At 39.5% G+C, this 22,299-nt stretch overlaps 1 protein-coding gene across 1 annotated transcript; it reads right to left on the bottom strand.

Annotated features, from left to right (window-relative positions):
* Positions 1 to 290: 290 nt before the first annotated feature.
* sv2ca (synaptic vesicle glycoprotein 2Ca) lies at positions 291 to 20,832 on the bottom strand. The gene is made up of 13 exons (XM_061279870.1): positions 20,730 to 20,832; positions 15,310 to 15,982; positions 10,121 to 10,301; positions 6,913 to 7,064; positions 5,233 to 5,366; positions 4,947 to 5,036; positions 4,426 to 4,536; positions 4,250 to 4,338; positions 3,886 to 4,050; positions 3,562 to 3,695; positions 3,275 to 3,481; positions 2,988 to 3,147; positions 291 to 2,766 (listed from the first exon to the last, which is right to left on the bottom strand). The coding sequence occupies exons 2-13, from the start codon at positions 15,908 to 15,910 to the stop codon at positions 2,583 to 2,585; spliced, it is 2,208 nt and encodes a 735-aa protein (XP_061135854.1). The 5' UTR covers positions 15,911 to 15,982; positions 20,730 to 20,832; the 3' UTR covers positions 291 to 2,582.
* Positions 20,833 to 22,299: the final 1,467 nt, after the last annotated feature.

Here is a 22,299-nt window from a genome sequence, read left to right as displayed (position 1 = left end):
TGCGGGCTAGGCGGTTGTAATGCAAATGTTTTATTTTTTTAAAATATTCTGTTTGCATTAAACGCAATATGGAACGATACACTAAAGTCAAATAAGGAAGGCCTCCTGCATTTAAAAATAAATCAGCTATTGAACATGAAAACAAAAACAAAATGAATCAATTTCGCTTCTTTTCATAGTGGATCATTCAATCCAACTAGTGTTTACATACAGGAAAGTGCTGTAATGAAATGTTTGTGCGGTTCTACAAAACACTTTCGGGAGGAAAATATACAAAGATTCATTTGCAAGAAAACATAATTTTTATTTGATATATTTTTGAAAGCAACACGGACTGCAATTCCACCCTTTTGACTTCTTAACATATTTTCACACTTGGACCTCAGAACAGCTACTTGCAGCAATAACAGGCAGGCCCAATACTCACAAAGACACACAACTTCGTTGTCCATATACGATTTGATTGCCTCCATAAAATGGACAGACAGAACTTACAAGACTGATACATTCACATTTTTCTTCAACAAACATCTGAATATTGCTATTGTTTTCAGGTAAAAGGATTAAAACAAAAACAAAAATATACCACATAATAGATTTTCTACATGCAACACAAGCACACAGAGTACAGGAGAAGGAGAGTGGCATTTGGATAAGGATTTGAAGCCAAGGACTCACAGTGATGCACATCATGGACATAGCAGCTGGCACACGACACAATCAAAATTGCTTTTACACAATAATCCCACACCTCCTCTAATATCAGCTTTTATTATGTACACTATTTACACTCTGGAATGCACACAATTATATGTACACACATGCATGCTTACATACCCCACACTCTCACACAGATAAAGTACATTTAACAAATGCCCCGATACCTCAAACAAAATAAATGTCAGAAAATGATTCTCTCTCCAACAGGTTGCAACTAGCCATGGCATGAATATTTCTGCTTCATCAACACTAGAAGAAATAGTACAGCTTTTATATCACTGCATTTGTATGCGTATCACATTTTAGCTTTAGTAATACTTAAAACACGACGACAAATCAGAGTACACATTGTGTGTGAGCCATGTATAAGCTTAGCTTGGATTTAGACGAAATGAACAAAAATTTGTTTTTGCCGGTTATCAAGAATCATTCATTAAGCTGCAATATATCATATCCATAAATTAAACTATGCAATTTATTTTGAAATATTAATAGTATCACACAAATAAATAGAAATATATTAATTGATATTACTGTATTTTGTTAAAAGTGTTATTATTAAAATACATTTATATGTTTGGGTTAACGTCTAAAGAACAAGATGGTACTGGACTATATATGATTCAGATTCTGTCCTACAACCTCAAGATACCACGTGACTATGGGTAGACTGCTCCAACTCAGGAGAGGCACAGTTAAAAAGGCATTGAGTATTTGTTTTTTGTCATGACTGTAGGTTACTGCCACAAATTCAGAGGAAGAGAACTGAGAGGAATTCAATATAGACCATCATCATTCCAAGGTTATTAGTGCAAGAAAAAAATAGTATATATTTCCAAGTATTATTATTTAATTCTACATTGGCAGGTAATGCAACGGGCTTGCTATCCTGCATCTACTTTGGAGAACCTTTAGATCGAGTAATGCAAATGTTGAGTAGAGTCCAAGCTGAAAGTGTGTCTATATGTGAGCTTTCATGTCCTTTTAAGTTGCACCTGTTTGCCCTCTGCCTGACCATCTGCAACATGTTTGCGAGAATAGCAGCTGCTGTGCCTCTGCGTAGTGTGTCCGCTCTGTCAGATCATCTATTCCCTCCGTTATCACACAGCAGGTTGGCTGAGCTCATTATAGCTTGTTTTGCACTTTTCTCCCCATCTGGTTCCTCTTAATAAGACTATTAATATTAAAAGCCTCGAGTTTAAGCGATGCGATCACACCGTAGAAGATGCCGGCTGGAACGGGGATCCCTTCTTAGATCAACTAAAACCTCAATTTAAGCAGGAAATATGTGCAATTGTCAGCCTTAATTTGCAAAAATGTCTATACAGAACATGCACAAAATTACTTAAATTGCGAGGAATTTTGTACTGCCGACTGGTAAATTGCTGCATTGCTTTACTTACTGTATCAGCTAGATATGATTAAAACAGTTAAGCTACAGTGGGTATAAAAAGCATTTCTTTTAAATGACCAGGATTTTGTGATGGACTATCAATCATTTCAAAATACAATACGTTGCACAACTCCCCAAAAATATTTTAGAGAAGGGAGGTACAAATAAACAAGTAAAATAATGAAGTTGCACAAGTGTGCACACCCTCTTAGAAGTGGGGATGTGGTTGTTTTCAGAATTAGCCAATTACGTTAAAACTCATGTTTGATAGAGGTCCGCAGCCAAATAACATTTGAAGCGCCTCTGATGATTAAATCTTGTTTTTGTTTCAAATGGAGTCGTGCAGGAGATTCACGTTAGTGGTGGAACACGGGCGTGTCAACTTTTTATACCCACTGCATGTATGATGCAAGCCACTTGCACTCCTTACGCTATGATCTCTCAGCACCCTTAAGCTCCAGGACTGGCGTTACATAAGGACATTGGCCCTGGTGTCAGGCAATCGGAGGCCAACCAGACCTCCCCCCACTAGAACTGAAGATGCCATTAGGATGGGGATGGCCTTTGTGATGCCAACTAGAGAACCGAAAATCAGGTTCCCCAGTACTGCGGCCATCTTGCACAGGGCGTTGCAGAATCCAAATCCTGTTCCTCTGCAGAGAGATTTTGGGGAGACAGGTAAAAAAATAAAGATTTGCAAAGCCATATTAAACAGTGTGTCATCTGCGTGATCACTGACGATAAGGCCCTTTTTTTTGGTTCACTGGGGCGTCATTTCATTTTCGCAAATGTCCAGTCTGTCATTTTTGGGCCATGTTGTGCCCATCTGGGCATTAAAAACTATGCCCAAGATGGCAAACAATCATACCCTTACCTCCTGGCAGTCGGAAAAGATTCCGTTGTGACCACGTCTAGAGAGTTCCAGGCAGAGATACTCAGGCCGTTGTAAAGGCACAGCATGAAAATCATCATGGACTCACTGGTGCCAAACCACAAAAAGAAGCAGCTGATGCCTGACAACACCATGGAGCCACCTAATGCATAAAGACACAAATCCCAGCCAAAAGAACAGTGAGTAACTTCCATGAAGGCGCTTCTGGTCAACATTACACCTCCCTCACTCATGATGGATGTTCATAGTTTGAAAAATGGCTATCTTACCTAACATGGACAAACGGCCTGTTTTATCCATAAGAAGTGCAGACACGATGTTCCCGGGTAGAACGGCCAAGGTTCCCAAGAAGTTGATAAAGTAAACCCAGTAGGCGCTATAATCGTCATCAAACGTCATCTGACATCCCGTTTTATTGTGGGTGAACGTGCTGTTGACCACCTCGGTGCCATCAATCAGCTTTGAGTCGTCAATGTCTGCACACAAAAATAAAAGCTTGTCAAATCCAAAATTTGCCCAAAAATGAGAGAGTAAGAATGACTAAAAATCATCTCACCTGTATTAAAGAAGAATGCGTCAATGAAAGTACAATTATGGAAATAGGATCCCACCGATGTGACGTCGTCAAAGTGGCAGTTACGAAAAGTTGAGTCAACAAAGGTGACGGATTTGAGTTTCATGTTGATGAATCTGAGGAGGGAACAATCATGTACTAAAATCAGTCCTTTAGTTTGTGGCGCTGCAACTCTCCTTTCTCTTGTACAGAACTGTGCAAAAATAACCGTGGTGGGGTGTGACCAAGATTATTTCTCTTCATTTCAATACAACCAGCAAACACCAAAAACAAAGAAAAAATAGCTGATGCAAAAATATGGCCTACCGATCATTGATGAAAAGTCCATTTTTGTGTATTTGGTTCTCGAGGGTAAAGTTGAAGGTGAAGTCTTCGATGCGTTCGTTGTTGTGAATTTGCACTTTGGAGGCATATTCGTCCGCCTGGAGATGTTTGATGACATCGGGGAACCAGACAGACAGACCGTAATACCTGCAATCAGAATAATATTTACCGTCTAAAGATACTGCCAATTTTCAGGATGTTTTTTTACTCCTCAACAACCTTCATCTGTCTCTGCGCCAACGGAGGAGTATTGATCGCAAGACTGTGATTGATTTGGCCGACATGCATCTTGGAATTGCTATTGTGTGACTGAGGAAACTGCACTTGATGGTTCTCCGACACTCACCCGAAAGACAACGTGAACCACACTATGGAGAGTCGTATCATATTTTCTCGCATTGGGTAGTCGAAGCACTTCATGAGATTCAGGTAAATCTGAAATGACACAAGAGATTCAGTGAGCCTAAATACAAATCTGCTAGGAGGAAAATGGACAGAAAATAAACTGGTGAAAGAACACACCCCATGGATTTCAGCCTTCATCCGGAAAATCGCCTTGGAAACTGGATTTCCTGATTCAGACTCCAATTCAACCAATTCATCGAGCTGCTTTGGGATCTTTATCCTGTTAACCTGTGAAAAATATTCACAACAAGCAATCAATGTGCGAATTCAAATTCAATACAGATGCCCAATTAATTTATGAGGGAATGAAAAATCTAAAATAAGAATACCATATCTCATTTAAAATCAGGTTCAAATTTGTCACTGTATGTAGATCTAATTTCTGGATGATGATTTTCTCATGTACAAAATGAAAATGACGCTACAGCAGCTGATAGCATCAATGCATCATCTACTTAACATCCAATTCAGACTGCAAATAAGCCTGAATGACACAGAACAGCTTTGAGAAATGTCATCATGCAGATGTGATCCCAAGAGGGAGTTAAAACCTGTCCCAGCTGTGGCAGAAAATAAGCCTCTTTGCTTCCTTTCAAGAAAACCAAAGCGGAGCAGCAGCAGGGAGAAATAAAACTCACGCTGAAGACTTTCTCCGGCTGCCCACGCGCTCTCATGTTGGTGTCGTGGATTTGTTTGAGGATCATCCAGGCTTCGTCGTGCTTCCCCACCTGTCAGCAGGCAACGCGTCCGAGAAAGAAAAACGCATTTGTAGCATCAGCAACAGCTTACTAAGCAACAGTTTGAAGTACAACTCCAGTGAGATTGCATCGGATGAAAACCTTGAAGCATAATGCAGAGTCGGCAAAATTTGTATTTCAAGCGTCAACATTTGTAACTATTTTGTGGAAATAAATCGCTTTGTACCTCCAGGTAAAATCTGGGGCTTTCAGGCATGAAGGTAAGTGCTACCACAGCACACACACAAGGGAGGGCACAGACGACCACAAACACTCGCCAGCTGTGGAACTGGTAGGCCGAGCCCATGCTGAAACTCCATCCTACAAACAGAACACATCGGTGGACTTCAGGTTAAAGAGGAATCATGAAAAATTCATACGGTATTTGGAAAAAAAAAATATTTAGACTCTTATTTTAGGGAGGCAAATTTGTAATGTGGTTGGCTCCCGGGGAATTAAAAAAAAATATCCATAAAATCTTAAAAGTGCTGTCACTGATTTTAGGTTTGTGAGGAAGCCAGGAAATATAAATCATCCAGAATTGCCAGTCGTGACCTCCCACGTCTCTCGACAGATCGTGCTTCATGGAGATGCTTCTCCGCGGGAAGCTGTGCCATTATCCATTAGCAGGCGTAGGTGGTAGTCAGGAAACGTGGAAGCGGGGGGGTGGGGGTTAATGTTGGTGTTTATGCCAGAACATGTCTTTTGAGGATTAATCTCAAAATATAATCTGATTAATAGCACCATACTCACTGCTAGTTTCCGAACCAGGGGGTAGATTTTCCTTAGGGATTTAAAAAATAAAATCTACCAAAATTCCCCTCATCTCACTTTCAGTTCTTATGCACTAATGTTGGAATTATTTATTTGATCTCCAACTGTTAGTTTTAAAACAATGACCAAGGTTTTGGCTCAACAAAGTAAATTGGCCTTTTGTAAAACTGCTTTCATCTCTTGTTGATCTTCTTCTGCGTGAGCCTTGACCAGCATTCACAGTACAACCAAGATTCTAAATATATTCCGTGAAATTACATAGATTAATTTATTCCCAACAGGCTATTTTCTTCATTATATTGCATTTCTCTGCACTATTTTCCGTATGTGTACATATGTGGATGTCCAATCAGCGTTTACACAGCCAGTGTAATTTAAAAACAACATTAACAACCTGACTGGTTTTTATATACACACACACACACACACACACACTCGCACACAAGCGCTATCACAGTCACTGACGTCAGAGGTTGGCCAAAGCATTGTCTGGCCATAAATCACTTCCAGCACAAGCTTTGTCCTGGTCAAGCAAGGAGAAAAACCTAATTATGCTTGATCAAGAAGAACACTTTGTCAAGATGGGGAGTAAAGAGAGAGATGAGAGAGGAGGGAGAGGTAATAAAAGGAAGGACAGAGTTAGAGAGAGCCAACAAAACAAGGAAAGGAGGGGCTGGGTGGAACATGTAAGGTTAAAAAAGGTATGGAAAAAAATAGGGAGGGAATGATTTAGAAAGCTCTTTTCATTGTTTTACGTATTAGCATGGGTGATGTGAAATGCAACACATCTTCCACTGTGCCAGAGTATCTGCTCCGAGGCATCCATGTATAATGTTAATCTTTTGAATGTCTCTACTTGTCCTGGGAGCAAATCACTGCTATTAGGTGATTGTTTTTGCGGAGAGAACAGTGCTGTGCAACAACACTAAAATGATCAAAATTATTAGACCGTACTTTTTGTTCATTTTAATGCATTGGTGTATCTCAAAAGAAATTTGGTCGCTGGTAAACAGTATCCAGGCGGACATGCACCAATGCTGTAAATCTCCAATCTGTCTCATTCAAGCGAGCTCGATCCAGCTGGTAAACTCACCATAATGCGGGATAATGGCCCACGCCATGGCGGATGCGTAGATCTCGCCAATCATCCAAAACATACACAGCCAGCTCAAGTGTTCTCCTCTTTTCTCCCTCGATAAAACCTCTGCAAAGAAAGAGAAAACAATAGGCACTGCACCTCCTATCCTGCAAGAAGCACAGAAAAGTGTCAATTAGACATTTTCCACTAAGACATACCAGAAGTCACATGTTTTTCAATCTTAATCTTCTGATGTGATTACCGGTACCTTGGGTTCCTTAATTATAAAACTGGGCTTTAAAGGCTTTTGGATCACATTACTTGGATTACACAACATGACACACACTATACAGCCTAGCTTGACTTAAAGGTTGAAATGACAGTTTTTAATTACTCCAAGCTACAGATGCAATTACTGCAGTAATTCCCATAGGAACAGTTGCAACATGACAACATTAGTACACACAACATGCTACTATTGAGTAGGATTTCTCAAAACATTTAGTATGCTTAGGAAGCACATGGATTTTATTATTATTATTATTATTATTATTATTATTATTATTATTATTATTATTATTATTATTATTATTATTGTGTGAAGGCGAAGGCCTTCACACATATGTTATTCTACACCATTCTCTATTATTATTATTATTCTCTTTTATTCTCCACACTTTTTTGACACGTTTCATCTTCCACATAATTCATCCGATTCACTCCATTCCACTTTTCACGTATTCCAAATATTCACGCGACGAGCGCTTGTATTTTTCTCGTTCCGAAAATTTTCCGATTCCGCAAAATTCCCAAAATTCCGACAAATTTTTCCCCATTCATTCTTAATGGCACATTCGACATTTCACATTTACGTCGTTCCAATTTGAAATTCACATCATTCAGCACATTCTAATCACATTCGGAAGGATTCTCGACATTCCCAAAATTCCCAAATTCGAAAATTTCACGTTTTCACGTTAAAAATTCCGACAAATTTTCACAAAATTTCGTTTTTCACCTCTAACTTCTACATTTTTCAACCGATTCAACTCGTTCCAACTTTCAACTGTTCATCTTTTGCCTACCTATTCGACAACGTCCCACTTACCAAAAACTTCACATCTTTTATTTTGAAATTCAACCAAAATTCTCTAAAATTTCGTTTTTCTACTCTAATTTCTACATTTTTCAACCGATTCAACCCATTCCAACTTTCAACTGTTCATTATTTTTCTACTGATTCCACAACTTCCCACTTACCAAAAGCTTCACATCTTTTATTTTGAAATTCACACCCAATTCCTTTTCCCTTCTCATTTCTACATTTTTCAACCGATTCAACCCATTCCAACTTTCAACTGTTCATCATTTTTCTACCTATTCCACAACTTCCCACTTACCAAAAACTTCACATCTTTTATTTTGAAATTCACACCCAATTTCCTTTTCCCTTCTCATTTCTACATTTTTCAACCGATTCAACCCATTCCAACTTTCAACTGTTCATTATTTTTCTACCGATTCCACAACTTCCCACTTACCAAAAGCTTCACATCTTTTATTTTGAAATTCACACCCAATTCCTTTTCCCTTCTCATTTCTACATTTTTCAACCGATTCAACCCATTCCAACTTTCAACTGTTCATCATTTTTCTACCTATTCCACAACTTCCCACTTACCAAAAACTTCACATCTTTTATTTTGAAATTCACACCCAATTTCCTTTTCCCTTCTCATTTCTACATTTTTCAACCGATTCAACCCATTCCAACTTTCAACTGTTCATCATTTTTCTACCTATTCCACAACTTCCCACTTACCAAAAACTTCACATCTTTTATTTTGAAATTCAAACAAAATTCTCTCAAATTCCGTTTTTGTACTCTAATTTCTACATTTTTCAACCGATTCAACCCATTCCAACTTTCAACTGTTCATCATTTTTCTACCTATTCCACAACTTCCCAAATACTTCACATCTTTTATTTTGAAATTCACACCCAATTCCTTTTTCCCTTCTCACTTCTACATTTTTCAACCGATTCAACCCATTCCAACTTTCAACTGTTCATCATTTTTCTACCTATTCCACAACTTCCCACTTACCAAAAACTTCACATCTTTTATTTTGAAATTCACACCCACTTCCCTTTTCCCTTCTCATTTCTACATTTTTCAACCGATTCAACCCATTCCAACTTTCAACTGTTCATCATTTTTCTACCTATTCCACAACTTCCCACTTACCAAAAAATTCACATCTTTTATTTTGAAATTCACACTCAATTCCCTTTTCCCTTCTCATTTCTACATTTTTCAACCGATTCAACCCATTCCAACTTTCAACTGTTCATCATTTTTCTACCTATTCCACAACTTCCCACTTACCAAAAACTTCACATCTTTTATTTTGAAATTCAACCCCAATTCCCTTTTCCCTTCTCATTTCTACATTTTTCAACTGATTCAACCCATTCCAACTTTCAACTGTTCATCATTTTTCTACCTATTCCACAACTTCCCACTTACCAAAAACTTCACATCTTTTATTTTGAAATTCACCACAAATTCTCCAAATATTCTACATTTCTCAAGTAATTCAACACGTTTCAACATCGTTCGGCAGCATTCCCCGAAGAAGTTATTCATACATTTCGCCTTCACACGCAATTTCTCCAGAAATTGCAAAATTCTAGTTATTATTATTATTATTATTATTATTATTATTATAAATACATAAATAAATAACTACTAAATATATAAATGAATAAATAAATAGCAAAGAGAAAACATGAAAATTCCAAAAAGAGATGTTCCAACAAGGATTCAAACCCAGATCTCGTGACAACGGGGCAGATGTTTCTGATAGCTGCAAAAGCAGGACACAATTTACAGTAATTGCAATTGTGTATATTATGTTGGCAAAATTAACTTTATAATCTGAAGAGCAGTTAAAGTGAATGTCTCGGGGCACAACCAGCCTATATATTTAAAGTGTTTTGAAGTCCCTGTGCTGTGCTGGCAGAGTGAATTAGGCTGTAAGCGATCATTAAATGAAATTGATTCCAGCTTTTTCTCAGCAAAGGGAATAATAATGAGGATGGAGACAGCCACACTTACAAAGGGATGCCAAGTAAACACATCAACGGACACATTCCTGCCTTGACCTTCACAAATCCTTTTGACAAACAAATTGGCCCTCGCGTCACCTCCGTTCTTACCCGAACCCTGCGGCCAGGCGACAAACAAGGAAGACGCCGTATCCCTGGACAAAAGACGACAGGAAGGCGAAGAAGCCGTTTGTGGACATGCAAATGAGGAGACACTGCTTGCGGCCCACTTTGTCAGACATTCCTCCCCAAAAGAAGGCTCCCAGCATCATGCCCAGGTAAACAATGCTACCTGCAAAGAGACGTAGAGAGACAGAGCTTGAGGTTTGGGTGTGCATGTTAACTGGTTGATTTTCTTGTAAAGGCCATCTTCAACAACAATTCAACTTCAGATATACGTATGTTTATATTTTATAGTTTATATTATATTATATTAGTATTATTAATTATAAAAAGATATATATAAAAATACCAAAAATAGTTTTGTATATTTTTTTTATTCCAATTTCACAGACACTGAGTTAAGAATGTCTTCAAAATCACACACACAAACATACACACAAAATTCTGCAGGCAAAGTGTGAAAAATTAGAAGACGGAGCAACATTTGTCTTGTGCCTTCATTCGTGCCGAATGTTCTTTTCAATGGCTGAGTCCATATGGAGGTTGTTTTCACAACCAAACAACGGAATGCAAACTTTGCAACACTACAATGCTACTTTACTTTCTAGATTTTGAGTTTGTATATTTTATGTGCCGGATTTGTGCATCATAATGCAGAGAAAACACACTACATCTTGCATCTCTTTGACTTTATCCAAGCTTTACTGGTATACAGACAGACAGGCACCAAATAGAACAAGAAAGCACCTGCACTCCCTCCGACGTGCGGTGCATTAAAAGCAGTTGACAAATGAATCTACCCTACACAGGACAGTCAATTACGCAATGAATTTATCGATGTTCCGTCCAGCTTGCTGCACGCCATCTCGGCGCATGATGTCAGCAATGCTGGCCCCAATAAAGAGCAGGGCAGTACACTGTAGTGTCACATATACTCTAACTCAAAAATAACGTCGTGGAACAAAGAGAGGTCTATCGCTAAATGCTAAACGGCCAAAAGAAAGGTTGGGAGTCATCTCAGGGCAATGTAATATTGTTTTCTGTGGCCACAAGCAATGGCTCGTCGTGAGTCTTGGAACTTTTCACGCTGCCGTTATAAAGATAATACTATGCACAGTATATAAACTGATAATTTTACAACATGAGAAAAGAAATACAAACAATATGTGTACAATCTTCTTAATACTTCATTGCACATGCGTGAAATAATCCAGCATTGTGTCACACTGACATTCAGTCGATAGTCAGCTAATCAATAGAGAGAGAACATATTTGAAATGATAGAGCAGGACGGGCAGGCATTTTAATTAATGAAACTTCAGCACTCAGTATGGTTACACACCGCTGCTCCGCCATTGATTTAGATGAGAACAAATCCCAGACCTCTTATGTGTCTGCAGACAAAGAGGAGGAGCAAAATCGATACATGTCAGCTCAGTTGAGCGTAGTTTAAAGACAAATTGCAGCTGACTGAGAAACCACAGAGAGAAGAAAAGTATCATTTCTGATACATTACACAGAAAACTGTGTGAATGAAAGCCAGCTCGTACACAAGAATGTTTTGATGTGGTGACCCACATGGACTTGGTCAAATGATGACAGCGTGTCAGATGACTCGTCAGACTGAGCCAAAAGGTTTTGGCCGATGTTGGCGTGTCAAAACACATCACTCACAAGATGAAACCAATCCGTGGATGTGATGGAAAACACATACTGTGGAAAACAAAAACAACAAAAACGATGTTCATTTATTATTTATTCATAAAATACTAAAGTATTTTGTAATCGCTAAACAAGGCATCGTGTTATAAATCAACGAATTATCTGAGCGCATGTTTGTGAGCTTAAAAACAATGCAAGGTAACAAAAGAAATAATGAATCCATTCCTAATGTTTGGCGTCCTATTAGATGCTGAGAAACACCCTCCGGGAGAGCTGGTCTGCATTCAAGACCTCTTCTTTGATTTCATGCTTTGATGCTCAATGCTCTCAGCATCAAGAACTACTTCGGCACCATGCATCTTAATAAACCATCCAATTCAGTGCCACCTCTCACTTCCCTTTTCTCTCCAAATGTCTCCTTCCAGAGTTCTTCTTAATGGTAATTCCTTCTTTCAGCTTGTATCCTTACTTTTAGAAAGTGAGAATTGTTATCTTCACTCATACATGCAAACTTGGATATTGGACAGCTTTTGAGTTGATCAAATCAGTTAATACTTGAAAGAGTTGTTGTTGTTGTTTTTTAAAACATTCTAGACAATTGGGATTGTAAAACTGAATTTTGAAAATTTCACTTCAGGAAAAATGTTCAAAAATTTTTTCAGTATATGAAAGTTTGATTATGGACGGATTATAATTGTATTTATTTCCTCTTGAGTTTCCACCCTACTTCTTCTGTCCTATTTATTTTAGATCTTCTCTTTAGAACTGAGTCATCACGTTCGCACTACATTGTGTGTCGTCTTGATGGGATTCCAAACTTCTGCAAGCACTGCAAAAAAAAGTCGGACTGGTAGGGCCTCAAGTGCAGGGTTAAAAAAAAAGACCCATCGGCAACACCCATGATCCAATCTCCATTACAGTAATAAGTGAGAATAATTCCCATAAAATCAAATGGTGCCCTAATGGAAGCGAGTCGTTAGAAATGGTTTACTACCGGCTGACATTGCTGGCAAAGCCCCTCTGGCCCCACCACAACGACGTCTCCCGCGCCCACACATGTCGAAGCGTTCCCACCCATCGACGGAGCTGCACTGCAAAAGTGCTGCTAATCTCTGCAGTGATGCTGTCATTTTACCGCAGTTTAGCTATGCTCAGCTGCTCTTGGACCCCGGAGCCCCACACAGAGGGACACAAAAGAAAGGGGGTTGCGTGGGCTGCAGATGGAGTTTAATAAAGAGCAGGGAGTAAAAAGCTACAATTGATACTGAGATGAGGACAGGGTGAAAAGCATGTCCTGAACGTGAGGAGGGAGAGGCAGATCTTAAGTGACAATGAAGAGCGAGGGGGGGTGTATCATGATGAAAAATATAGCCCGTGAGAACAAATAAGTAATGATAGGGTGCTGGGTTGTTATTGTCTTTTGCGCGTGAGATGATGGCAAAGCCTCGCGCTGTCAACGTTGGCGTGCTGAATAGCACTAGAGTGCCAGCATCCCGCGCTGATCCTCCCACTCCTCCTTCCACGTTACTCCTCTTAACTCGGTCATTTTTCTACCTCAAAGCCATCCCTCCTCTTTGCCGGTCCACTGTTCACCACACAACATGTTTAGTTCTCTGTTCATACTCGTATTAAAAGTGTGAACTGCATTTGCCACCAAACACACACACACACATAAGATGCTCATCTTTCTTCCTCGTGTTGCAGTCAACATTGTTGTTTTCGCATGTCAAAGGAGAGTTTCATCCAATCTCACTCACCCTGGCATACAGAAATAATATTCTTGTGAAACACTTTATTTGTATGCACCTGCACCATTGTATAAGATAATGTAAAAGCTCCATCAAAAACTAAAACTTCACAAAGATAAAAAAATTATACATATATTCTGACCTGTTCCATACTCAAGAAAAGATGCATTTAATTCTAATCCAAAACAAAATATTTAATTTGAGTGATTTAAATAAACTTGAAATTGGACCTCAGCAACATTTTTTGTTGCTCGTGATTAAGTGTAATTACACTGAAACTCCCAACGGATGCCAACAAGGTTCTAGTAATCATGTAATCCATGCAAAACACACCACATTCACACTCAAATACACCAATCATGTTCACTTCAACAGGGAGGAGCCTGCGGGCAATCAGTGGGCATAACAAAGAGAGGAGAATGGGGGAAGACCACCAAGTCAAAGGGAAGCATTAGGAAAGGAGGCCGAGAGGGAGAGACGGACGGTGAGGGACGGAGTCACGAACAACGACGAGCTGAACGTATCCGGCATGAATGCCTACGAGACCTTGCTTGACTAGAGAGAAAGAAAAGCGCTTGGAAAGGGCCGGGGGGGTTTAATTTACCATGGGGGATCAAATGAAAGCCAGAAAAACATAGAGTATTTTGAATATTTGATACTTCTGCAATGTCATCATTCTAATGTCATTCCATGGTGTGACATGCTGCTTGATGGGGTTGAGGTCAGAGATTTTTAGAAAGGAAGCCTCTATGTGATTGTGAGCCAAACGACAGCAATGTACAGTATATCAAATTCTTTTCTGCGCCACTCTGGTACGCTGACACAGTGAGTGAGCGAGTGAGTCATTCCCAGTGCACAACATTGGGATGATGGATTATACACCTCCAGCCATCAGGACTGCCGGAGCTGCTGCTCAACAGACTAGGAAGGCAATACTCGCTACCCTCTTAATCCTAATACAAGACTTGATGTGACACACAAATGTAGACTGAAGCATGACATGCTTGCATACAGAACATGCAAATGGCTGTAATCCTTTAGATTTTTTTAAATGGGCAGTTATTCAAGTGGATTAGAAACTGCAGGGCTGCAAATTCCGAACCAGCTCTGGACGAAAATGTTCTTGGTTGCTGTTAAATTACATACAACACCAAACTGGATCCATCCATCCTTCCATTTTTAATACTGCTTACCTTTATTAGTTTCATGGGTGAGCTGGAGTCTACCCCAAATGACTTGGGTGAGGGGTGGAGAATAGTTGCCAGCCAGCAAAACAACTCCAGACTTTGCTAAATTAATTTTTAATCATTTTTATCTATTTAATGATTTATTTTAAATTTAAATTAATACTAAATTAATTGCCAAAGACAACAAAAGGAAGGACCTTTACGCAATAATTATAAGTAGTTTTAGTTAGATTTCTAATCGTGTTTGTTTTTTTTATAAATGAAATTGATTTTTTTCAATTTCAGTAAAAAAATAAAATAAAAAAAAATAAGAAGATATCATAGAGTAACGCATTACCAGCATCCCTACTCAGAGGAAGCAAAACACAATCCGGAGGACAACATACAAACTCCAGACAGGAACTCCAGATTGCAACCCCCAACCTCAGAATAGTGTGGTGGCTATATGCCAATCCGGTTTACGATTCGATATGGTACGATATGTCAATCATTTTTTTTAACGATTCCATATGTAATATAATACATTTTAAAATGGAATAATTTGATTCATTCATGTACACACGCACACAGGTGTACTCACCTAACCATCCTGAACTGGAGTCAGGTACACACATGTCTGTTTCAGCACTTGGAAGCACAAAGCCCACCACAAACACCTCAACGCCATCTGACATGAGCGCCAGTCCCAGAACCAGGAACAGCTGCCACTGGAACCTCCCGTGGCCGCACTCTTGGATGATGAGCTCGTACTGCTGTGCCAGCTCCTCCTCATCAGCCTGTCGCTCCCGCTCCAGCTCCTTCCTGTCCCTCATTGCGTCCGACACGGGTTGCCCGAGGGCCACTTGGCCCTCCTTATGCTTCCTGTCGCCCGTGGAAGGAACCCCCTGGTACTCGCCCTCGTAGATCTCGTCCTCATCGTCGTGGCCCTCGGTGGCATCGCTGGAGCCCTCGTCATTGTCACGGTAACCCTCTCCATCTTGCCGAGGTTGATTCCTGTAGAAATCCTCGTCATCGTCGTCCGCATCGTCCTGGAATCGTGAGTAGTTGTGGTGGGATGAATACTCATCTGCTGCACGGTCCACCACCTTGTTGACCTTTTTTGCTGTCTGCCGCTTTGCCTCCTTGACTATATCCTTGGCCCCTTTAACCAGGGAAGTCCTGTTATTGTAAGTGTCCTCCATTCTGGTGAAATCAGCCGGTGAAGACGAGCGAGAAGGCCGGATTTTACGCTGGGAATGGTCAGCTCAGTGGGTCTGAAAAAGCAGCAAGGAACACGAGTCATTAGTGCGCTGTCACCGCACGAGAACAAACACAATGTTTGCGGTCAAGCTCAGTGAGACGGGCAAGTATAAAAGAAACGATAAAAAAGCAGTGAAAGCGAGTTTAGCACAAGCACAATTTCCTAACGTTCCCCAAACCTTATTGATAATCATTCTTGTTATTTATGTATTCACAAAAACATGCAACGTGATTCGAGAGGTCCTTTCCCAGTCTAACGAGAGGGAGACCCCAGCTCACGCTCAAACGATGACACATGTTCAACATGTCTGGCCTGCTGTTTCCTTCTTATTAACTTACAGCAGATGAGTGAACATTAAAAGACAAATTGCAATTCACTCGGAAATTGCATGTGGCGGCTGGAAACACATACCTCTGCCAAAGAAAGGAAGGGAGATCCGTAAAGCTAGTTATAGTATAATTCACCCTGGCACACTGGTGTGCTGTGAGATAGGTGAGGATAATCCACTCATGGAGCTAAATCGCCGTTAAAGAAGTCGCAGAAGGAGCAGTACGAGGAGCTTCGCATTTGTTCTGCTAGATTTTCCCCTGTGTCACACTTGCGCTGTCAAAGAGAAGAAAACTACTTTTTGTGGTTTTGTATTGACTCGATTAACTTTTGTTGACCATATTTGAACCGAATATATTGTTTCCATAGGGTTGTTTCATTAAAATTTGCAGGTCTGGGTATCTTTTTCCATCAAATGAATTTATAGCGTTTTGGAAAAGCTCTCGCCACTTATTTTCTTGGAATGAATTGACGTAAGACAAAATCATCTCTAGAATGACTTAAGAGAAGGGCAGAGAGATCAGAGCTGTCCAGAGTGCACCCTCCACATGCGACTCAGGGGTTGTTCACCACATCCTCTAATGAACACTGAAGCCTTGTCAGGAGAACACAAATCACAGGGCCAGCTCCAGCTCCCATAATGCAATTTTACTGGACAAAATGACACCGCTGATTCAAGGTGACTCCACTAATCTCTTTGGCTCATTGGATGACTTCTGTGGTTATGAGCAAGGAGCTTTTTTTATATATATTTTTTTTTTAATGCCGTCACTGGCATCGGCGAGGGTTTGGCTTGTCATAAGAATTAATCAAATGACAGATTTTTGGGCAATTGCTACGGTGTCATTTATCAAGCAAAGAAGCATTATGGTGATTTAAGCGGGTGTTTAAAATGAATCCAACATGCCTCGCACTGTGAGGCAGAAATATTTCTCCCGGATACAATAGTTGGGAGAAAAGAAGATGAATTTGTAAAATGTATTTAAAAAATCTACCGTCATTTCTGGACTAGAAACCGCACTTGAATAAAAACCGCACCAGCTAAAATTAGGAGCAAATCTTTTTTTTTTTCTCCCCCTCATATATAAGCCGCACTGTACTATAAGACGCAGGTGTTTTAAATGAAATGTCCTCAATTCTATTTCCTGTATTACCATAACAAATCATTTTACAATATCATAAAAATCATCAAAAGTCCACAAATAAGCGGACAATAAGCCGCAGGGTTCAAAGCTTATAAAAAAAGTAACTGAAATTACGGTAATTATAGACCATTTTCAAGAAATGTTCAACAGTGTTTGTATAGACAAACAAACCATTCTCTGCAGTTTTATAAATTCAAAACAGAAAAGGAAATGGCCTTTCGTTTGTGATGCAATGTCAGCTTCTGGCAAAATAGCAACTGAATTGTTCCCGGAAATACAAGACTGCATAAATAAGCCATATTCTTTGTTAAACTAACAGCCAGAGTTGTGTCAAAGGTCACGACCATGACTGCCAACCCGCAGACTGCTGCTGCAGGATTAGACCACGGTGCTTAAACAAACTGCTCTTTTTTCACCCCCTTGAGTCTATGAACATTGACACGCATGCTCACATATCTCCGGGTGGTGTCTTCCTGTCAGAACATCAATGGAGTGCACGGTGAGGTGCGCTGTCAGGTGTGATGAAGCTCAGAAGACACCAAAGCTCACATGAGACCACCTGACCGCAGTAGAAGAGGCACCCTGACTGCGCACGCAGCAACAAGAGCAATCACAATCAAACCAACACTTTCAAACAAGACAGCAGTGGGGCGGCTTTTGCCATCTTTCATGTTCTCACCTATTATTCCCACCACCGGGTCCTTTGTTTGGATTTTCACAAAAACATTTTACAGAAGAACCCATTACTGTACATACTGTACAAGGCATTAACTATTATAGTTGACATCACTTGCTGATTGCCATTTAATAAATTAATGATCCCTTACATATTTCTCCATTAAATCTACACGGTTGTAGATGTTGGATAATTATATGCAGCGCAATCAGATTTGTAAAATGCTAGATTTATTTTATTAACTACGGATATGTGTTGTTTGATTGTCTGTGGGTTTACAAATCCTTACCAGATTTTGATAATTTGTATAATGCATCAGTTGGGGTTCTGGAGCATTACGTAGTCAACCTGGATAGGTCAAGCATCTGAATAAAAGAAAATCCACCGTAAACCTCAATTCGAATACTGTTCGATTCATAAATGTAAGTTTTTTTTTTTCATATAAAACTCACAATACAGTTTTTTTTACAGGCTAGGCAACAAGACTAGCAACTGAAGACCAAATCTTAGAAGAGAGAGGAATGCGATTTCCTTTTCACTTGAACCACACACTGTGTATGGGAGCATCAAATTTGAGGTGATTTTAATTTTTTTTCAATATCAAATAAATATAGTATAGTACAGTTGTTCATTTCTCAGTGGGCAGTCTCAAATGGGTTTTTTTCTTGTTCTGATTTTGCCCTCTAAAAGACATTCACCAGCAGGAACACCTCGCTAACGGCTGTTTTGTTCAATTGGCATTAGGTCCAATCTCTAAATGGGCAAGACTGAAAGTAATCCCATCAAAATGGAGAAGTCACGGCCTCATCTGGAGGAGGTGCTTCCAGAATGGGACGCCTTCCATTAGGAGATTCCATCAAATAGTGATGGCATCACAGCCTGTGCATACGCTTGTGTGTTGAAGTTGGGGTGTTGGGGTTTGACAACGCAGAAAGAAACGAGACAGCTACAAGTCACACGACGCTCAATTACAATTATTTAATAATAATTAATATTAAAAAAATAATTACAACCCTGAACCTGATTGGATACTTGGATGGTCTACAACCTTGCAGTTCTTGATGGTAATAAGATCACTAGAGAAAACCACATGACCACCGACCTCCCTAATGAAACTATTCCTACTTAACGTAAAACTGATTTAGGCCTTGCCGAGTTCAGACTGGAACTTCTTGCCTATCCGTTTCACTGTAGTGTGTTACACATTTTCAGATAAATGCAAGAATTCTTCAGGCCATTTGATGACGTGGGTCATTAACCATGATCTAAACAAAATAATGAAACATCTGCTGAATCTCCTGATTGTTTGTCAAGATAATGGAGAGAGACAATCTTTTTTTTCTGGTGCTTTTGTTCCTGCTTCGGTGCCTCGGGCATTACAGGCAGTGTACTTTTACCATGAGTGGAATACAAAGGGAGTCTCTTGTGAGCTTCTATTATGTTGCTTAAAGTTAAAGGGGGGCGGGGAATAAACGACAGAATATTAAAATATGTGTGACACTGGCTGAATTGCTGATTATTGTTTATAGAATGTAGTATTGGTAGAAAAATGTCTCAGCTATCCACCAGGGTTGAACTGTAAACAATTTTAACAAGCTTCTTTCTGGTTATATGATGGGGTTGTACCATTTTGGTTTGTATGGGGGGGTGAATAAAGCAGGAAATACAGAAATATCAATTCATTCAACAAAAGCTTGGTGTGGTTAGTGTTGGTTAATTAGTCATTTCTAATTTCTTGTTCAATGAACGGACAGGACTCTACCATTTTCATTATGAGGAGGGGTGATGCTATCTGTATCTTCTTCTGGACTTTTTAATGGATTTGTTTCTGCAATCCTTAAATAAAGTTGGAATCTGGCAATGTTTGCCTGATTTTGAGAACACAACAATACCACTTAAATAAATATAATAACTGTGACTAGAACAGGACTACAATGTTGCTTAATGTTCATACTGCTCACAAAGCACTTTGCCAAAGGTTTCCAGTTCAGCGCTCGCGAACCCGTCAATCGTTCATTGCCTCGCGAGGTGCAATTCACGGATGAGTCAGTTGCCTGCTCCCACATCCTTTCCTTTTTTTGGCAGAGTGCTCCAACTGCCCCAGGGCAGGTGGCTGCATTGCTCTACACAGCCTCCAAGTCCACAACATGAAAAACTCTACTCCAATCAAGGGGAAGAAACTCAATCCCACCCAAATTGGGGAATGAACAGATTCACAGTAAAAACTATTTCCAATTACAGTCAATCTTAAACTTTTACACCATGGCGCAGACAAGCCATTCCCAGACTCCGAGTCGCCATGAATTGGAGCAATCATTTTAACTATGAATGAAAATTGTAAAGAAACAAAAATTCTTGATGATCAAATGAAATTAATTCTTAACAGTTGCCCACGTTCATAAATGATGCCACTAACTATCATGCAACTTTAAAGAAATGATCCACAAAAATATTTATCATTGCTTTTGTTAAACACAAAAGCATTCACATATATTGGTATGAAAATAAATGGATGTTATTCACTTTAACCATTTTGGCTAAAAAGGACCAAATATTCACACAAGACCAACGGGTTCACCAACTTGAAGATGTTGAGAGAAAAAAAGACTTACCTTCATTTATGGCAACAAAAGTAGCTAGAGCTTCTTAAAACCCATTGTTGGTTGTATGTTGAATAAATCTCGTGGGTATTTCTTTAACAAAGAAGTAGATCCGACGTAAATGAAGTGCACAACGTGAATTAACCCCCCCCCCTCCCCGACGCAGTGTTCTCTCGCTGCAGTACTTCAGAAGAGGAGACGGAGGCAGAGCGATGGAGGATGGTGGGAGGGAGGGAGGGAGTTAGGGAGGCTTGGGATGCAGGGATGGATGCGGGGAGGAGAGCAGCGTAATCAATAATTGCATTTCATTGAGTGATGCGGGTAATTCTGTCTGATGGAACAATCTAGTTAGGTGGCTAGATGACGTGCGCAGATGCATGGCACACAAAAATAGGTCTCATTCAAACTGGTTGCAACTGGCAAGGCATTGCTTTCTAGTCATGACTATAAAACATCGCAAGTAGTTTCTAACGTCCAATTCATTTTGGAGTGCAAAGTTAGTCCAGAGTTTTTTTTTCTCCTTTTACATTTTTTTCTGTTCCTGGAGGTTATAATTAGATAAGCGGGTATGTCTGAGGAGATTCTATGTAAAATTTAAGAAGCATTCTCAAAATAATAAATATTGTGTGCAAATGCAAGAAAGCTGGAAATTTGCATGTCAAGGAGACTATCCTGGTCAACAGCTTATTTTAAAAAAAAAACATTTTCAATGCCACGCAAAGGTGGAATTAAGGTAGTAGCGTCAGTGTGTAAAATTAATAAAAATAATAAAATTATTAATAATAAAGATGAATATAATAATAAATAAATGGAAACATTAGATAAATAAACAAATAAATAAATAAATAAATAGATAAATAAATGTGTGGATACAGCTTTAGTATAGAATTGTGACCAAAGAAAAAGATCAAATTGAGAGTCAGATTCCGTCTGGCACCATCAACATGACAAGTGCACTGATAAATGGATTCTTTGGAACAATTTGCACTGTGAATCCAATAAAAATGTATATCCAACTGAACCAAACCACAGTGCGAGATAAATACAAGGTTTCTCATCCAATCAGACGTGATCTTGTTCCAGATGATCTTTCTCAAATACTTGATTTTTTTTCAAGGTGAGATTGTTTTGCAAATCAGAGCACTTACTGATCAGATCCAATTGTTCAAATGCTCCCCCCCCCCCCCCCCCAATACTGCTCCAAGCCCCAAGGGAGCCTCTTGGGATTGCTATAATAAGCATGATATATATCACCTCGTTGGTTCATTTAATTTCTTGGGTGTTTTAGTGATATTGGTGGGTCACTTGCCTGAGCTTGGGTAGGTTCTGCTCTACTCTCAACAAGTATTTTCTTACGCAGTGGACCACAGGAGATCCACGAGTGACTGACACCCCCAATGAAAATAGTTTTGTGTCTATGTGACCCTGCAAGATGGTGGCAAAGCATAACTTCAGTCTAAATGAAGCTCCTCATCAAGCACCCTCCAACCATTTGTGTGTGCCTTGTTGTCTTGTCTGATTTCTTGTATTTAGCTCCCTGTTTCCATCCAGATTCCTCCTGCTCTTGGGTTCACATTTTTTT

This window comes from Syngnathus typhle, linkage group LG5, assembly GCF_033458585.1.
Source record: "Syngnathus typhle isolate RoL2023-S1 ecotype Sweden linkage group LG5, RoL_Styp_1.0, whole genome shotgun sequence".
NCBI classification, from domain to species: Eukaryota; Metazoa; Chordata; class Actinopteri; order Syngnathiformes; family Syngnathidae; genus Syngnathus; species Syngnathus typhle.
Note: the sequence above shows the minus strand (reverse complement) of the source record. Positions and strands in the feature narration are given on the sequence as shown.